An 18,396-nucleotide genomic window follows, 5' to 3' on the forward strand; every position below is an offset into this window, starting at 1 on the left:
TCAAATTAGAATGTTGAGCAAGGACAGGTTGGAGAAAGAGATCCTTATTGTTTTAGTTTTTGAATTATTATTTTTTAGTTGTAGGCGGGCACACCACCACGGTGCTGAGCACTGAGCCCCGTGCCTCACAGGTGCCAGGCCAACGTTCTGCCACTGAGCCCAGCCCAGTCCCCCTTGTTTTAATTTAAAAACGTGATACTTAGGTGAGTCACGTGCCGAGTTTTGACAAAAGCCTCCTTAGGGTTAAGTGTGTTTGCAATTGGACTGATACAAAGAAGCAGGTCAATTTATGGACACTTTCTCTTCCCCACTTCCTTTTAAAATAGGGAACAGCCTGGGGATTTTTGTGCTTCCTGGCAGAGAATTCAGTTCTGAGAAAGTCAGAGTGAGGGTGGAGACTGGTGACCTCTGGGACAGGCTAGAGGAGCTGTGCAATGCTGGGACGCCACGGCGACCCGGTCTGTGGAGCCGCGGAGGCCGCGTGGCCGGGCGTCCGGAGGCGAGAGTCGCCGACCCCTCCTGTACCGTGCCCACGGCAGCGTGGCGCTTCCTCTTTGGGCCGAGAAGTCTCGCCTCTGGTGCTCAAGGTCGATGCTTCCGCTCCCTCCTTCCGGGTCCGTAGAGAGCCTTACCCTTGGGCGCGCTGCTGACCCGCAGTCCTGATTTCCACCATCTTGGGTGACGGGGCTGGGGCCGTGGACACGAGGCTGGCTCACACTGACCACGCTGTCTGGTGTCACCAGGTGTTGGATGCCACTGGGGGCAGCTCTGCCCCAAGGACCAGCGTCCACCTGCTTCTGGCTCCACCTCCAGGGTCTGCACTGTGACTCTTGGTGGAAACAGCCGTGGTTTGTAGTCACACGTCACGTGTGTGGAGAGCATGGCACTGTTCTCGGCTTTACCTGAAGAACAGCCTAGAAGTCACGGAAGCGATCCCTTCCCTGCCCGATCTGTGTGCTGACTAAACGCTCAATGCCCTAGCATCTGACTTAAAAAGCAAAACGACCCCGAAGCCATCCCTCCCTCCCGGTGCCGCGCTAGTGGACACGGGCCACTGAGGTAAGTCAGATTCTCGTGGGGCATTTGGGTCTGAATATTTTTGAGTTCAGGGTTGGACCGGGAGTCTGAGAGTCCACTGTTTGGATCAGCCTCAGCACTGGGCATCGGCACAAGCCCCGCCTCTTCCTTCTGATTCTGGAAGGTAAGAGCCCTACTTTTCTTACCCAAGAACTGGCAGTCAGAAAGCGCGTCCTGAGGAGGAGGCCTGCGGCCTGTGACAGCCCCCGTTGCAGGGACATGGGCGTGGGCCCCAGGGCCTCCGCTGCGCCATGACCACGGAGGCCTGGCTGCTTCCTTCCGTGGAAACAGTGAGACTCCAGTCCTAGGGGTGGCGGTGATGCTTCTGGCACCTGCACTCAGTAGACGCTCAATAAATACTGCTGGACTAGGAAAATGAAGGACAGCGTTCATTTTTGGAAAATATTTATTAAAAAACTAAAATGAATGTGGCAAAAACCAAACCAAAACAAAACAAAAAAACAACCATACAACCAACACATACCTTTAAATAGCAAGCACGGGACCCGGTGACAGAGCTTTCCAAGCCTGACCTAGTCTTCCACCAGCTAGTCGAGGAGGACGGCGAGGGAAGCTGGGCAGACGGTCATCTGCACCAGTGGTGAGCGGGAACGAATGACCGAGAACGACCACCGCACAAGACCTGCTTTCCTTCCCCGCATCCCACCGACGGCCGGTCAGGAGGGAGCGCCTGTGGCCTGTCCCTCTGCTTTAACTGGGGCGGGGCCGAAACGGTAGACAGACAGCCAGCATGGGGGGGCAATCTTAAAGCACCTTTAAAATCTGGACCCTGTCTGTGATTAAGCCAGTAATTCTCAAACTTGATCATTGAAAAGCATCACCTGGTGAGACTTAAAACTCAGGGACTTCCCAAATCTGCACTGTGGGACCAACTCTCCCAGGGATTCTGTCTATGCTGGTCAGTCCTGCAGTTTGAGAGATACTGTTCAAATGCGTAAAGACGATTCCTGCCCCTAAAAACAAGGGATGGTCACCCAGCTCTGGCCAACATGGGGACCACCACAGGGAGGCAGGCAGGAAGGAGGCTCCAACCTCTATTCTGGTCTCTGGGGCCCAAGCAACCTGCCAAGTGCTGTTCAGGAAGTGAGAGGTTTCCCAGGAGAGCTGACTGGGGGGCGGGGCAGCCTCCCGATGACGGGCAGGCACCTGTCCACCAGGCAGTGAACTGGCCGGGTTGAGGCCAGGTGGAGAGGTGCTCAAACAGAAGCGGTAACGTGGGTCCTGCCTTGTGAAGCCCTGTCGAGTAACACACCTAGGGAAACGTCACTAACACCGAGCACTGTGCCCCGGCCTCGCGGCGCCTCACGGGCAGCAGGTGGAAATCGTCACATTGATTCCCAGGTTCCCATTATCCGCAAAAAGATGTGCAATGGCCGTGTCGAAGACCAGGCAGTCGCTGTTCATGATGGCCGCGGCCACGCCGTCGTGGATGGACCGCGGCGTGGCCTCCCAGGTCAGTCTCCGGCGGTTCCCGTTCAGCTCCAGTCTGTAGGCGAAGTTCTCGGCCTGCTTGCGGGTGCCGATGAGCAGGACGATGGCGAAGAACTGCTGGTGGCCCTCAAACTTCTCCTGCTTCTCCAGCACCAGCATGAAGTGGTGGCCGAAGCAGGACTGCATCATCACCCAGTCCACGGCCCCCGGCAGGTTGATGTCCGTGGCCAGGAAGACGATGTCCTCGCCCTGCAGCGTGGTGATGCTCTTGTGGGCGTGCATGAGGTGGGACATCACGGCCTCCAGCGAGCCCTGCCACTTGCAGGAGGCTCCAGGGCACGGGCAGGAGTAGGGGCGGTACTCACAGACGTCCTCGTGCTCCGGCTTCTCCGTGTGGTGCAGGGTCAGCGAGCAGCCCGTGGTGGCGTACTGCGGAGACAGAGGCACACAGCGTCACCCCTCCCAGCCGCCGGCCCCCCACGGGCGCCGCCTGGCGGCTCGGCGGCTGCGTTCAAGGCCAGCCAGGTACCGCGGCCACGGCTCAGCGCCACTCTGGTCAGACTGCCATGCGCAGTCAAGGCCTTCCCTGGACCAGGGCCTGCTGCGCCCACGCCCACCCATCCCAGCGCTGCTCGCGGGGAGACTCCAGTTCTTTATTACAAATGAGCACATGGATAAGCCCACCTGGCTTTCCCCTCACTGTTTGTGAATCTGGCTTTTTGGTTGGTTGGCTGGTTTTTCAGGGATTGAACCCAGGGGCGCTTAACCATGGAGCCACATCCCCAGCCCGAGGCACGGTCTCGCTAAGTTGCTCAGGGCCTCACTAAGTTGCTGAGGCTGGCTTTGAACTTTCGATCCTCCGGTCTCGGCCTCCTGAGCCACTGGGCTCACAGGCGTGGCCACTGCACACGGCTTTATTTTTTTCAAAATCGTTTGGGGGTGGAATTAGACAAGAAGTATCATCTCTAGACTAGCTTTCACATAACGACAATTTTGAAACTAGTATTCTTCCTGTTGTCCCCTTTATCCCTTCCTGGCTTGAGCTGGTGACAGGCAGGCCACGGGGAAGGCCGCCCTTGGGGTCACTGCAGGCCTGACCAGGCTAGGGCCAAGGGGGGTGGAGACCCCTTCACACTGCTGGAAACCGCCTTCTTCTCCAAACCCTTCCCCACGGTGCTTTGCCCCTTCTTTTTGGTGGAAAGAAACCCTGTCTGAGAGCCACTTGGCTAACTCAGAAGACTGCTCATCACGGGGTCCCAGCCAGGGGAGGCCGAGGTGGGAGGGCGGACTCCTCTCAAGGCTTGCTTCCCGCCTGATGTTCAGGGTTCATCGCACACGTCCCCACGACAGGCCAGGCAGTGCCGGCAACAGGCCTCAGGAGCAGGCCAGAGGAGCTCGCTGACCCCACTGCCCCCGGAGGGCCCTCCCTCAGACTCCAGGCGACATTCCCAGTGGACAGACCTCTCCATCCTGGGAAGGCCTCACCGAAGGGAATGAGGCTGCTGTTCCTAGACACAGAGGAGTCAGCCTGCAAGCAGATGCTGCCCAGAGGACCGTCCTGCTGCCACGCCAAGAATGGAGAAGCCAGAGCCACCCTGCAGGGGAGCCCGCAGCCCCGTCCTGACCTCAGGGCATGGGTGCCAGGTTTCGGCTGGACCCACGCCTCCAGACGCACAGGCACCAGGCGAGGCAGGGAGGCCACGGTCCAGCCTGGTGCCATAACCCCTTACCAGCTGGAGCAGGTCAGAGTCAAGCTTTATGGTCTGAACGCTGCCACCAGAAAGGAGGTTCAGAGCGGAAGGCCAGCCGCCATCAGCAAGGGGGCGGAGCCAAGCAGTCTCCTGGGGAGAGTCTCTAACCCGCAGAGGCTCCTTCCGCCCCCTCGCCCTCCCCACCCAGCGCAGATGAGGGCCTTCAGCAGAGCGGGCAGAAAGCACCCTCTGTTATTTGTTTTGCTGACAGGAACTGCTTGTTCATCTTTTTGAACCGTGGACTAAGTTTAAAGGCCTGGATATAAATTAAAAAAAAAAAAAAAAAATCAGGATGAGAAACAAGTTTGCCCATGTATATTTACACAGTGTTCCTAACTTTGTAAAGCCCCTGTGAATGTTGGAAATCGGGGGTGTGGCCGGCCCAGAGTTCTCTGATGTTGCTGTGGGGGGCTGGGTGAGGCCCTCCAGTCCAGACCCTAAAACACACAAGCACAACATAGAAACAGCCCGCTGCCAGAGCCGGCGGGTCCCCTGGCTCAAACAGGCCCTTGGTATTTGGGTCCGAAGACATCTCAGCACGGGCTGTTCTCCACAGCTGCCCGGGAATAACCCAGGAATGAGATGGACTTTGCATGGGGCATCCAGAAAGTTCCCAGGTCCCCCACACTCTAGGTTCAGGGACTCAACATTGACAACAAATACCTGTGATTGGTTTAGGACTTTCCCGCTGCAGCAGGGATATTTACATTCTGATTTATGGTTTTGCCTTACAAGTCGCACATTCACTCTTCTTTGAACCAGAATAGAGAAAGCAGGCGACCTCCCTATCACACAAATAGAGAAAGTGTGGCTCTGCATTTGTGAGGCAATGACCCTGGGAAAGAGGGCCTTGCTACACGGCTCCACTTGGACAGAGGTAGTTTTAAGGCCGTGGTGCTTCCTCTGCTCTTCCTAGACAAGCTGACTCCTTCCCATTCCTCCTTCCCACGTGGGTGAGGCAGCATCTTCAGGACCCCTGGGGCCACTTTTATGACCACTGGATCAGAGATCTCTAGAAGGGAAGCACATTCACACAGGCCAGCAGGCAGGTCGACAGACAGTCTAGGAGCCGCTGGGAGGCCAGTCTGGAGCATGGCGGACCCTCCCTGGGCGCCCACCCAGGGGCCAGGGAGAGGAGCTCAGGGGCCTGCACATTCTGCGACTGGGTAAAACTGCCCAGGTGCCTCCGAGCAGGGAGCCCACGTCTCCCTGAGCCCTGGCCTGGGGTTTGTGTTCTCTTGAAAAGCTTCAAGGGTTCGGAGGGTGCCAGGGCCCTGAGGCTCTGCGGCAGGCAGTGGGATGAGCCAGCCTGGTGTTTCCAGGAGCAAAGGGCTGTGTGTGGCCAGGAGGAAGAATTCAGCACAGCTGTCCCCTGTGCCTGTGGCTTTGCTTTCCTTGGTTTCTGGTACTTGCAGTCAGCTGTCCAAAATTATTAAATGGAAAGTTCTGGAAATAAATGACTCACGCGTTTAAACTGTGCACACTCCTGTCAGCCCATGACTCAGGGCGTCAACTATCCACTCAGCGCCATCAGGCTCAGTGACCCCGGTCACTTGCAGCATGTGACCTTCTTCCTGATGTATTTTCAGAAGATCAAAAGTAGCCTGATGTAAGGTCACAACACCTCTGCTGTCCCCTCACTCCGTCTGAAGTGCTGTATCATCCGACATCACTTAAGGAGGGCGAGGAGGCACAGTAAGGTACTTTGAGAGAGCAAGCCTACGTTCACAGGTTTGACAGTACATTGTTGCAACTCTCTGATATTTAGTTGCCGTGAACCCTCTGCTACACCTAATTCAAAAATTAAATTTCATCATGGGCACGTCCACATAGGAGGAAACAGAAGTGCAGAACCCTTCCGGACGCGACCGCCCGGCCTCACTGGGTGCTGGGACATGCTCAGAGGACAAGGGGGAGACAGAGCATCGGACACACTCCAGCAGAGTCTGGGGCGGCGGTCTCAGGTGGGATGGGGGAGGAGGAAGGGTAAGAGAGCTTCATGGAGACAAAGTGCATGGCGCGGTCCCCCAGGTCTGGGCAGGGTGACGAAGCTGAAGGGGGCAGGTCGGGGCCGCCCCGCGGGTCAGTTGGTTTCCAGGATTGCTTTATAGGGCACACGGGCTGCATTCCAGGCTGCTTCGCAGCATCCCTGGCCCCTGCCCAGCTGAGAACCTGATTTCAATGAGAGCCACTGCTCTGCTTCTGAGCATCCGCTTTCACGGCTTCAGGAGGGGCCTGGGCCAGCACCTAGGTGTGGCTGGTCACTGCACTGACCACCAGGCACCCAGGGATGCTGGGGGATGCCCGCCCTGGTCTCAGCCCAGGACCAATTAGGAAGCGAGGGGGTGGGCAGGAGAGCTGGTTCCACCTCTTGTTCACTCCAGACACTGGACGCTCCTGACTTGGGGCCACACCGGGAGCAGAGCCCAGCTTGGTCACTCTGCTGGTCCAGTGCACCTGCTCAGCGTGGGGGGGTCAAAGAAGCAGCATTTTGGGAAAAAGGAACAGAAATGATTTGCAGCTGGCTTCACCCTCTGCCCTCCGTCGCACGCCAAGCCTGGGCCCACGACGGGCCGCTCGGAGGCAGGCGCTGGGGCAGACCCCTCGGTCTGCAGGAACAGCCCGGCGAGCTGAGGGAAGGCGGCCCCACCACCATGGGGGCGGAGGGACTTCTGCACGTCAGGGGCCCGTCTCCACTGTGCCTGTTGCTGAGAGACAGCCCGGGGCTGGGTGGCAGAGGGCCTGTCGTGGGACAGCACTCAGCTAGAAATGAGCTCTCCTCAGGGACCCTGCACTCGCTCCCCGCGGGGCTGGTCTTAAGTAAACCTTCCAAGAGGAAAAAAAGAAAAGGAAGAAAAGGAAGGCAGCTGGATCCACCAGGAAGTGAGGCAAGAGGAAGCGGGGCAGGCTCAGGACTCGGCGGGAGCCACCACAGCCAGAAAGGCCGCGACCCACGCCTTCAGATGCGTCTCAGCTGCAGGCCCGAGGCCGGGCGCACACGGCCACCTGGCACCCACTGCCAGCCTCTTCAGAGGGCAGCGAGTGGGGCCCGTGCTCTCCCTGGCGCCGGGCCTTGGGCAGGCGTTTCCCTCTCAGCGTAAAACCCCTCCGCACAGACGCAGGTGGACCCTTCAGAGCGGTCAGCCCGACCCCTGCCATTTATCCTGCGAACAGTCCCATTACGTTTGCTTTTGAAAGGAGCATAAACGCAGAGGAGCCCTTCTTCGCTGGCGAAAAGGTCACGGTGCCGCGACAGCCTTAGGACAAGTCATTCAGGAAATCCAAGTCCACACAGTCCAAGAACAAGTCACTGAACTCCCACAACCAACGGAGGCGCGGTCTCCCCGGGACTGTGAGGATCCACCCTCCCTGCTCCCCCTGGGAAATGGCCGAGAGGCCGCACACCTGCCGGCGCCTCAGAGAGTGTGTTCCTCCACTGAGAAAACAAAGCGCCACTGCTATTTTGTTGTTGATGCTCACAGACTTCTGAATTAGCTCCAAGAAATGACCTTGGACGAGGCAAGAGCAAACAGGCCTTCCTGCAATCCAAGGAAGCTGGAATGACCACAGAGGCACACCAGTGGCTAGATGCAGGGCCCGACCCTGGACCAGCAAACCAATGGCGCTGCAGAGGACACTGCGTGCAGCAGCTGCCATGTGAACGTGACCGTGGGTCAGAAAACCAAGTGTCTACTTTGTGTCGAATTTCCCAATTTTGATAACTGCTATAATTACATAAGACAATGTCCTTGTTTTTAGGATAAAAACAGTGAAGGATTTAGGGGCCAAAGGGCAGGATGCTTGTGACTAACATTCAGATGGCTTAAGAATACGGCAGGAGCAGAGAGCCACAAATGACAGGGCTCGGCGGAGACAGGAAACAACTGGTGAATCTGGATAAGGGCTATTTGGAAATTTTGGTGCTATTATTATAACTCTCGTGTAAGTTTGAAATCATATCAAAGTAAAAATGTATTAGGGAATCCAGAGACTAAGTCAGCCATTTGTACTGCCTGGGATCCAGGTTTCTAATGAGGACTGGGTTCAGTGAATTAAGCTTTATCATCTTTTTTTTTTTTTTAAAGAGAAAATACACTTTTAACTAAATGTTTACATGTAAATGCAACCAGAGTTAACAGTTTTTCTCTTGCTAGAAGTTCTCTGGGGTTCATTTTAGGAACCCAAACAGCTTTGCAGGGAAGACATAAATTGTTAACAATAAGCAACACTTCTCCTCAGCCTCACAGGACGCAGGGCACAGGGCTTTTGCCACTGTCCTCAGATCCTGCCAAGGGTCTGCAGGTAACCAGCCGGCCCATGGCCCAGGCAGGTCCTTTCTGGCCAGCAGTTTTCCTTCCCGCCACCCCGTGTGTCCCAGGGCAAATTTCTACAGATTCTGACCCCATCTGCTGGGTGAGCTCCAGGGGTCACATTCAGCACTAGGGAGGTGAACCCAGAAAGTGGACACGGGGAGGGTGAGCCGGGAGGGTGGGCTCCGCCCGGGTCAACGACCACGAGCCACCAGCGGGGATCAGGGGAGGCTGGCGGAGGACCCATGTCTTCTGCATCCTGTAGCCCCGCTCAGCTGGGGTGGCTGCTAACCTGGCGTGACCCATGTTGTCACATACTGTGACTGTGCCACTTTTTAAAGCCAAGCTAGACCTTCAGTGGTTGAGAATGTCCTGCCTCCTGGCCGAGCATGGGTTTTCCTCCATTATTTATGGACTGATTAATTTTGCTTCCATTCTGTGGGACTTACTGATGGGTCGCCTGCTCTTGCCCACCCAGTGTTTGTTGATAAATGAGCACTTCGTTTACCTGACGATGATGAAATGTTTACCTTGGGATTACGCAGGACGACCGCTTGCCTTTAATTTAGATTCCAGGCACAACAGGTTTGTTTTGTCAGTGTCGATAAGGGGGTTTCACATATTTTATTTGCATGACCACTTGGGGTGCGGGTGTGTACAGCTCTTCTGAAATCCTACATGGACTGGGAACACCAGCTCTGGGTTCTTTTGATGGCTCTATGCTCCTCTTAAAGGGTCTGCCAACCACCAGTAGTCTGGCTGTGATCAGAACCAGTACCGGTGTCCTCTGTGACCTTGAGCCTACCTCTGTAGCTCACCCCTTGCTCCCTGAGTAGCTGGAGACCCGTGGGCTCCGGTTAGTCATCCTGACTTGGGCGGCAGGAGAAAGTTCGACCTCTTGTGTGCTTAACTGCAATACTCCGCTGCGTCTGTCTGGCAGCCCTCCTTTAAGCACCTCAGCACACCCTCATCCCGCACACTGTAAACTCCTCACCTGGCTGCAGGCAGTGCGGGGGATGACTACCTGCCAGTGGTACAGCAACGGTTTACAGAAGATGATTCGAGAGCACAACACTGCTCAGCACCAGGACTCCGTCACACAGCCTCGCCCAGCAGCGCAGGGGGTGCAAACAGACTTCAGAACTTTCTTCTGGGCAAGGCAACTGCTTAGAATCTCGGGCTCAGAAATTCACCTTTTAGCCCGAGAGTTGACGCCCAGGACCGGCAGACACCTTCTTACCAAAGGGGGTGCTGCTGGAAGGCCGCGGACAAAGGGTCACGGCAGAGGCCTGAGGGTGCACTGCGGGGGCAGGTGCTGGGGGCCTTGCAGATCCCCGGCTGGCGAGGTTTAGTTTTCATCTTTGAAACTTAACAAAAGTTGAGTTTTGACCGTGTGGGCTTCTCACCTGTCCACAGCCAAGGTCAGCAGCAACCACACACTGTCCTGGGAAGCCAGTTCTGTGAGGCTCCTTCAGAGCGTGCTCCAGCCAGGACAGGAATGGCCGGGGTCGAGGACCTCCTGCCTGCCGCGACTGCCCGCCCGCCTTCTGTGCCAGGTCCCCCCTGCCCTGACCTCCTTCCCACGGAGCCCCTCCCTCAGCAGGCTTTCCTTCCCGTTAGGCAGTGGACTCACCAGGAGGCGTCAGGGGTGGGGCGGGCACATTAGTGAAAAAAGTGACAAGATGCTCGAAGCGCCTAGTAGCTTCCCAGCCTAGTAGCTTCCCAGCCGTATTTGGGATCTACTTCTCCCTCCCCCACTATGTGTTGTTCATCTGAAATTCAAATTTAACTGGGTATTCTGCGTTTCCTCTGGCAACCCTCAAGATAAGAGGGCCCTTCCGATGCCATAGCCAGCTGTCCCTCCAAAAGGCCATCACCTGAGTCTGGAATGGAAAGGGGGATGAGTGGGAGGCAGGAAAGGCAGGGGCTTGAAGCAGAGAAGACATGGGAAGCCGGACGTGGTGGCCACGCCTGCAATTCCAGTGGTCGGGAGGCTGAAGCCAGAGGATCACAAGTTCAAAGCCAGCCTCAGCAACTTAGCAAGGTCCTGAGCAACTCAGTGAGACCCCATCTCTAAATAAAATATTTAAAAGGTCTGGCGATGTGACTCAGTGGTTAAGTGCCCCTGGGGTCAATCTCTGATACAAAAAAAAAAAGACGTTGTATGTGTAGTTACGAGGTCCAGACTGGTGCTTCTGGTCCTCCATGTAGAAGCTGTATGGGTTTGGCAGATGGCTAAGGGCACGCTAACAGCCTCTGCATCCTTTACAAGGTACCCAGGAGGACAGCAAGAGACAGGGCCCTGGCCCTGGCCCTGTAACCAAGGCAGGCGACTCCCACAGCAGTCCTGCTAGCCCCTCCAGGCAACCCCTCATCTGTGTCCTCTTCACAGCAGGCTTCAGAGAGGCCCGCTCCGCTGCTCTCTGCTCCTTCCCTCTGGAAGGGTCCTGCTGCCCTGTTGGCACAGCTGTTACCACCCTCAGGCACAAACTGGTCGGGAGGCAAGTGGGCCGCTGGGCCTCCCCGCAGGTGGGCCTGAGGAACAGGCCTGGGGCTGGGGGTGTGGTCTCGGGTCCCACCTCCAGTGCTGGGGAGAAGAATGGGTAACCAGCAGCACCCAGCTCTGGCCCGAGGGCGCCAGCAGCCGTGGGGCTGTTGGAAGGCAGAACTTGGCTGCACTCCCAACAGCTCGGGCCCTGCACCTGCCCTGCGGGTCTACCATCCAAATTCCAGGCTTTATCTGTAGCAAATGTCTATTTTCTCGTGCACAGTGATTCTGTTATAGAGGTACTTTTTTGTTAATAGCAGTAAAAAACTAGAATAACTTGTGCGACCACAAACAGACCTTGATCAAATAATTCTGGTACTGTTAGGGAGTTAAAATACTATGTAACGATTAGACATGGCCTTAAAGATTAGTATCAATGTAGAACAGCAGTCAGGATGGATAAGACGGGAAAAAAACAGGTTATGAAACAACAGGAGCAGCAGTCTTCATTTTATTGCCTTTTTGTTGTTGTTTGGAAAAACTTCATCAACTCACAGGTGAGTCTGCAGGACGTATTAAGTGCTACCATGGTTTTTTCTAGACGGGGCAGTTATAAAGAATTTTATTTTTACATGACTTTCTATATGTTCCACATTTGGTCATAACTTTAAACAACATACACCATAATGTGTGAAACAACACATACAGATGTAATACGTGTATTTTGAAAAGCTGGCTCATCAAACCAGGCTTTCCTTTTAAGAGTCTTAAAGAAATGAGGTAAAGTCTCACCACCATAAATGCAGTGCTGGGGCCAACTCACCAGCCCTGTGGCCCTAACCCTCCATGATCAGGAGGAGGGTCAGGAAGCCTGGTGGCAGAAAGAGGAAGGACTCCTCGGCTGTTCTGAAGGTTAAGCCTGGCCTGACCTTGCACGTGGGCCATTTGCCTCCCACCGGCTTGGAGCTGCACTGCAAGCCAGGGCGGTGCCAGGTACTCTGCCAGCAGCTCGGCCACGTCTGGTCCTCCCAACAACCCTGGTGACCCCGCGGTACCAGTGAGCACTGAGGCTGAGGCCGCAGGCCGCCTGGGGCTGGCCGGGGACCAGAGCACAGGCCCTGCCGGCGGCAGCTCTGAAGGTGTGCACGGGCCCACTGGCCTGGCAGGTATCTCCCATCCCCCTCCACACAGCAGGGGACCTTGGGCCCCACAGATGCCACCAGTCTAAGAAATCCTGACAACAAATGTTCACCAAACTGGAGATGAGGGAATGGCAGGTTCCCAGTTTTCAAGGACTGGAGAAAGAAACGGGCCTCGCGGTACATGGCGTTGACCAAGGCCCGCTAGAGAACTTGCAGCACCCCTCTCAGCCGGAGAGCACACGCTGGACGCCACGCGTCCTCCACCAGGAAGCGTCCTGGTTCTGCCTGTCTGGAACCGTTCTCACCACACCCCGCGCAGGTCCTCAGCAACACAAGGGCCCTGAATGCTGGCTTTCAGTGTAGCCAGTGCGCACCTACTATGTGCCCTTTCAAGCATGAGGACCTTGCGGGTTTGAATAAGAAATGCTATTTCTTGCAAGTTTTGTCAGAGGCACAAAGGTGTCCCTGAAGCCACTGGCTCTAAGGTTTTCACTACAGCCCTGCAGCACTTGCTAGGGGCTTTTAAAAAGGGCTCTGATGCAGAATGGGAGCACCTGTCCACTCTCAGGCTGGTACCTTCCACCTCCATCTGCTCACAGGAAGGACCAACTTGAAGGAAAACTGACCCCAGTTCTAGTCATGTGACCTGTGACGTCCTTGGCCCATGATGTGTGGAATCAGCTTTACACTTTAGTCTGATACATAATATTCCTGTGCTTCTGTTCTCAATTTTAAAAGCTATGTTGCCAGTTTTGCTCTTTAAAACCTTGAGCCTTAGTATTGATGTGCGGTTCTTGGTCCCTGACAGTGCATTCTATGCTTTTGTGGGCAACCTGTCAATTTCAGGCAGCAGTGAGGGCTGTAGGGCCCGTCTCCTAGGTGACTGTGTCTTTGGGGAATTTCTGAGAAGAGACCTGGAAAGGGTCTTGGCTAATTGGCCTATCCCCTTAGACTTTGAGGTGATCACCCACCCCCTCACCAGCACCCTAATCCCAGCCATCCTCCTGTGATGAGGGAGGCAGAGGCCCTGGCCTGACCTCAGAGCACCCACCCGCCAGCTGTGACCACCCTTCTTCACCACGATCAACGAGCAGGCTCAGGCTCGGGGCAGCACGTGACTGGACATGGTCAGTCAAAGCCAGGCCCTCCGAGAAGCCAGTCCCTCTGTGTCCTATCTGGGACCACTTACTAGATTCCAGAACTTTGGTGAGAAAGAACCTTGATGTCATCATTGAGCTTAAGCTCTTCTCCTAAAGACCCTGGGTGCAGAAAATATCCTGTCTGTACAAGGTCGAACATCCAGTCACAGGACAACAGCCGAGGTCTCTGAATGGCTAGAACGAACATGCTCTTGGCAGGAAAGAAAAAGAAAACAAGAACTAAAACCCCAATGATCAGTTCCAAAGTTCACGTATGACAAGAATCAGAGGAGAACCCGAAGGCTCGCTGAACGCTTCCCCAGGGGGACCAATCAGAGGCTGTCCTCCTGCAGCTGGAATCCGGCCTGCAGCCACGGCTGGGCTGGCCTGCAAGGGCTGGCACTACCTTTGGATTTGGCTCGAGCTGGGAAAACATTTTTGAAATATTTAACATAAAAGTCCAGATTCCTGGCATCTGGCGAGAGACCCAAAGGTCTGGCCTGGTTCCGGCCACATCTGCAGCCCACCAAGCCCACAGGGCCCGGGAGCTGGGGCGCCCTCCTTGGTGGACTTTGTGATGGGTCTTACTGTGCAGACCACGCGGGTCCTGAACGGCGGGCAGGGGTGATCTCCAGCAGCCTGGCCTGCGCCTCGGGCTGTGCTCTCTGCCTCCCCACCGGCTGTGCGGCTCCCGAGGCCACGCCCCGAGGCCACGTGTCAGACACCTCTCCCTGCACTACCTGGTCCCTGCTGGCACCTTGTCTGTCTCTACTGGACCAGAGTCGGCCTCATGGAGGGGCCTGCAAACGTTCATCCGGTGGTCTGACTCCATGTGGCTTTTACAATAAAATTTTCAAACAAAACAACATCACCACAATTGAACTACAGGGCAGACCTGTCTGGCTGAGGCTTTGACATGAGCTACTAGAAACCTTTAAAGAGGACAGAGAAACGGGAAAGAGGCCTGGTGAAGCATGCAGGCTGGGCGCGCAGCATGCCCTGCGGGGTGCAGGGAGCCCCGCCTGGAGGAGGCACGGCGGGGTGAGCTGACCTGACTGTGGACCAGCGGTAGCCCTTCACTGCCCCGCCCCCGCCCAGGTGGGAGGCCCCCAGGGGCTGTCCAAGGTCTCAGCCACAGAATGCACTGTGACCTCCCAATGGGAAGCTGGCCGTGCTGACAGAGATCCTTCATGAAGAGCAGACCTGAGCTAATAATGCACGTGGCACCCTGTCCCCGAGGCCGGGCACCACTTGAGCCTTCAATTACGTGGCCCCGCCCCCAGCTGTCTGGCGACCCATCCATCCTTCGGCCAGCTGAAGAGCTGTGCTGGGCCAGTCCTGTCAGAGGCCCTCCGGGGACTCATCCGCCAGGTGGTTTTGTTACTGGCGTAGACCTTGAGTTATGTTCGCACTCGTGGAGTGTGAATTCAGATTCGAACCTATGCAGTGAGGAGCTACACTGGATTCCTATGGAGCGGGAAGAGAGGCCGCTCCCCACGGGCTCGGCGTGTGACACGACAGGTCGGCCCACTGCGCCAGGCTGCAGGCGCGAGTCAGGAAGTAGAAAACTGCCACATGCCAAGGAGCTGGCACAGGGAAGGTGCCCAGCCTCGGAAGTCAAGCAGTCAGACCTCTCATTTAACAATGGGAAAGCACGGCCCGAGGGGCCTTTCAGGCAAACGGGGCAGAACCTGCCAGATCTGGAGACCTGGGCTCTGCTACTTTGCCCAACATGGTCTTTCTGGAATAAGCTGGCTCCTAAGAGAGCTTCCAAGCGCAGGTGGGGAGAGAGACAGGGCAGTCCCAGGATTCCCAGGAGCCTCACACCGCAGCTCAAGGGTGTCAGACTGACACAGACCTCATTCCTTCTGTTGATCACCCTTGCCGAAGAACACCTCTCGGCTGCTTGCTGGGCCTATGTGTATACTCCAACTTGGTTCATAGTTTATCCATACTAACTGGAAAGCGGCATGTCAACCAAAGGTGAGGCACGCGCACGTCACCTGTGTGAGCCTCACACATCTGCACGCACGAGTGAGCCCCAAGGTACATTCTAAGCATGGCTCCCCGTCTGTAGATGAGTGGATGATCCTGTATTTTATTTTTTATTTTTTGGGGAGTACTGGGGATTGAACTCAGGGGCACTCAACCATTGAGCCACATCCCCAGCCCTATTTTGTAATTTATTTACAGGCCGGGTGCCACTGAGTTGCTTCGTTAGTGCCTTGCCAATGCTGAGGCTGGCTCTGAACTCACGATCCTCCTGCCTCAGGCTCCTGAGCACTGGGATCACAGGCGTGGGTCACCGTGCCTGGCTGGCTGGCCCTTTAGTTTCAGCTTGCAGAGTGGAAGCTGTGTCCAGCTGCATTCTCATGAAGACTTGGGAGATCACTGATATCCCTGCTTCCCAAGAGAACACCTTCAAGAGTGACGTCTTGGGACAGACACATGCTTCTCCAGGAACCAGGGTTCCAGGTCCTGCAAGCGCAGCACCACCCTCCCTAGGCAGGACTGCTTCCCTCCCTTTCTCTAATGAAACTGTTCCAAAAATAAGTTCGGAATACCGTCTGCTGTCAAGTGCTCACCTGCGACCTATCAAAGGTCATTTCTTGCACTCACCACTGGTTTAGGGGAACGTGAACTGGGGAGAAAACGACTCCCCAGAAACCCTGTGGGCATTCTACCCGCCCACGACAGCCGCCCAGCACCCCACCCACGGTCGGCCCCCTCAGATGCTATGGCAGTGTTGTGTCCAAGTATCAGGAGAAACCGCCTGAGAGGACAGCAGGAGGGGCTGGAACCGCGGAGTGTACCAAGGGCGTCTGAGACCCACAGTCCACACACCCATCCAAACTTATTTGAATATTCTATTTTAAACCTGGTTGGCGGCAGGGCAGAAGACCGAATTAAACCACTCATTGTACTAACTTAAGTCTCAAGCCTGAATTCTCTGGTGAATTATTTTTAATTTAAAAACAGGCTCGTGCCCTATTTTTTTTTTAAAGGCAGCACTGAGGAGAAAGGCAAGAGCCTGGATGGCTCGAGAGGCAGAGGCCACGTCTATCGGAGACGCGGAGTCTTGGTGACATCACTCCCACCTGAGTTCAGCTACGAGCTCTACAGTCCCAGTGAGGCAACAGGCAGGTCCGTGTGGCCACTGCGTCTGAGGATTTTGAAGTTTTGAGTGGAGGTAAAACGATGTTAGGCTATAATCACATAATGTGATGTTACGCTGCCGTCTGAGGTACCAAGAGGTTCTGCTGGGTTTCAGATGTACAAGAAAATGTGAAAATATAAATTTAAAAAGAAAGTGGCAGAAGCCATTTTTGGAGGAAAACTTATGTCTGTGTATAAAAAACCTTCAAAGACACTGACACTCATGACGCTATGCTTAGCTTCAAGGGTGTAATGTACATGTGTTTTAAGAGTCTACTAAGGTACCCATGACACAGCGACAGGGAGAAGAGGGAGATATTTTTAGTCTTTTCCCTGTACTTTTCTTGTCTTTGGGACTTCATTTTCACAAGGGCACTGGTAACAGGTTAACATTTTAATCTTTGGGTCTTCATTTTCACAAGGGCACTGGTAACAGGTAACATTTTAAACTAAACAATAAGTCATGTACAACTAATTAGAACAAATAAAATTTAAAAATTTTAAAAAAATAAATAAAACACTGTCGGAAAAAAAAAAAAAAAGCCCTAAAGAATAAAGTGATGGGCTTTAAAGGAGTCTAACAGCTCCTGTGTGTCCCTGTTAAAGGTCTGCAGGACTCTGTTCAATCAACCCGGTCCACAAACGCAGCCTGGGAAGGCCAGGACGGGAAAGGCGTGGCTGGAGGGCTCGCTCTCGCCTGGGGGAGAACAGGCTCTGGCGCCCCCCACCTTTTCTTACGCCACACTCCCCAGCTCCCACGTGTCAGGGTGGCGCAGAAGCAGGATCCAGGAGGAACCCAGCACCAGCTGAGCGCTGGTGAGGAGTGAACCGAGGTCGCCCCTCTCCCTACTCGACCAGCTTCCCAGTCAAACTGCACTTCAGGGCCCAGCCCTGTGGGGCACACCCGAGTCCACGTCCGCAAAGGAGCGGGCTCCGGGCCGGAGGCTGCGCTGGGTCCCATCAGCCAGCCAGGGCCAATAATCTGGGGCCAGTGCTCGGACGAACGTCAACCAGAGCTCTCCCCTGGTGGGCAGGGGGCATGGGGAGAGCGACCAAGAGTAAACAGTTCCGATCTTGTTTTTAAGCGAGAGATACCATCCACCTCTTGGGGCCTAGCGAGGGCTGGAGGCTGGAGTTCCGGAAGGTCGCGGCGGAGGTGCGCGGGCTGTCGCTGGGCTTACCTTGCAGGGAAACAGGACCGCCGAGGCCACTTTCTCCATAGCCAGGTTCCTGATGCTGGGCGTCAGCGCGCCCCTGCACGTCGGGCAGCAGCTCAACTTCTGGCGGCATTGGTTACACACCAGGTGCCCGGCCTGGCACTGCAGGATGGGGGGCAGGACATAGTCAAAGCAGACCGGGCACTCGAAGAGCGAGGTCAGCTCGTGGTGCTGCGGGGACACCGGGCCGGCCCCGCCGCCGCCGCCGCCGGGGCCTGAGATCACCGCTGCCGCGGCGGGCACCGCGGACGAGCCGGGGCCCGCAGCCGAGATGGTGGCGGCGGCCGGGGGCGCTGCCGGGGACGGAGCGTGCTGGGTCTGCGGCGGCGGCGGCTGCTTGCTGCAGGGTTTGCTAGCGCTGGGGCCGGTGGAGGACGGGCGGCTCATCGCGCTCCGAACCCACCATGGAACTGCGGGCGCCTGCCTGCCGCGGGGCCGCCCGGGTCAAGGCGGTGCGCGCCCCGCGGGCGGCGGGCTCCGGGGCAACGCCACGGCGCCCAGGGGGACCGGGCGCGGGGACGCTCGACCCGGGAAGGCGGGGACCGGCCGCGCCGACGCTCTCCGCGGCCCCGGTGGCGAACGCCCCTCCGCGTCCGGCCGCTGGCGGCGCCTCCTGCGGGCGGCGTTCCGGCCAGACCCGAGCGGCGCGAGAGCCCCGGCCCGC

General features: G+C 56.2%; 2 protein-coding genes across 2 annotated transcripts in view; both read right to left on the reverse strand.

The window, feature by feature from the left end:
* Positions 1–1,469: 1,469 nt before the first annotated feature.
* Positions 1,470–18,391, reverse strand: Siah2 (siah E3 ubiquitin protein ligase 2). The gene is made up of 2 exons (XM_047564479.1): positions 17,697–18,391; positions 1,470–2,958 (listed from the first exon to the last, which is right to left on the reverse strand). Exons 1-2 carry the CDS (start codon positions 18,117–18,119, stop codon positions 2,401–2,403), a joined length of 981 nt encoding a protein of 326 aa, XP_047420435.1. The 5' UTR covers positions 18,120–18,391; the 3' UTR covers positions 1,470–2,400.
* The window catches only part of LOC124992800 (histone deacetylase 3-like), a 64,547-nt gene continuing 64,327 nt past the window's right edge, over positions 18,177–18,396 (reverse strand). Inside the window, 1 exon segment of the mRNA XM_047564049.1 lies at positions 18,177–18,345. Coding sequence (XP_047420005.1) covers positions 18,177–18,345 — 169 coding nt within the window.

Source organism: Sciurus carolinensis, chromosome 9 (assembly GCF_902686445.1).
Source record: "Sciurus carolinensis chromosome 9, mSciCar1.2, whole genome shotgun sequence".
Lineage (NCBI taxonomy): Eukaryota > Metazoa > Chordata > Mammalia > Rodentia > Sciuridae > Sciurus > Sciurus carolinensis.

What these genes read in the sequence shown, in the direction of transcription:
- Siah2 (XM_047564479.1), bottom strand. Translation starts at nt 18,119, where the DNA reads ATGAGCCGCCCGTCCTCCACCGGCCCCAGCGCTAGCAAACCCTGCAGC. An exon ending in CGGTCCTGTTTCCCTGCAAG is followed by an intron (nt 2,959 to 17,696) that starts GTAAGCCCAGCG and finishes CTGTCTCCGCAG; the next exon opens with TACGCCACCACGGGCTGCTC.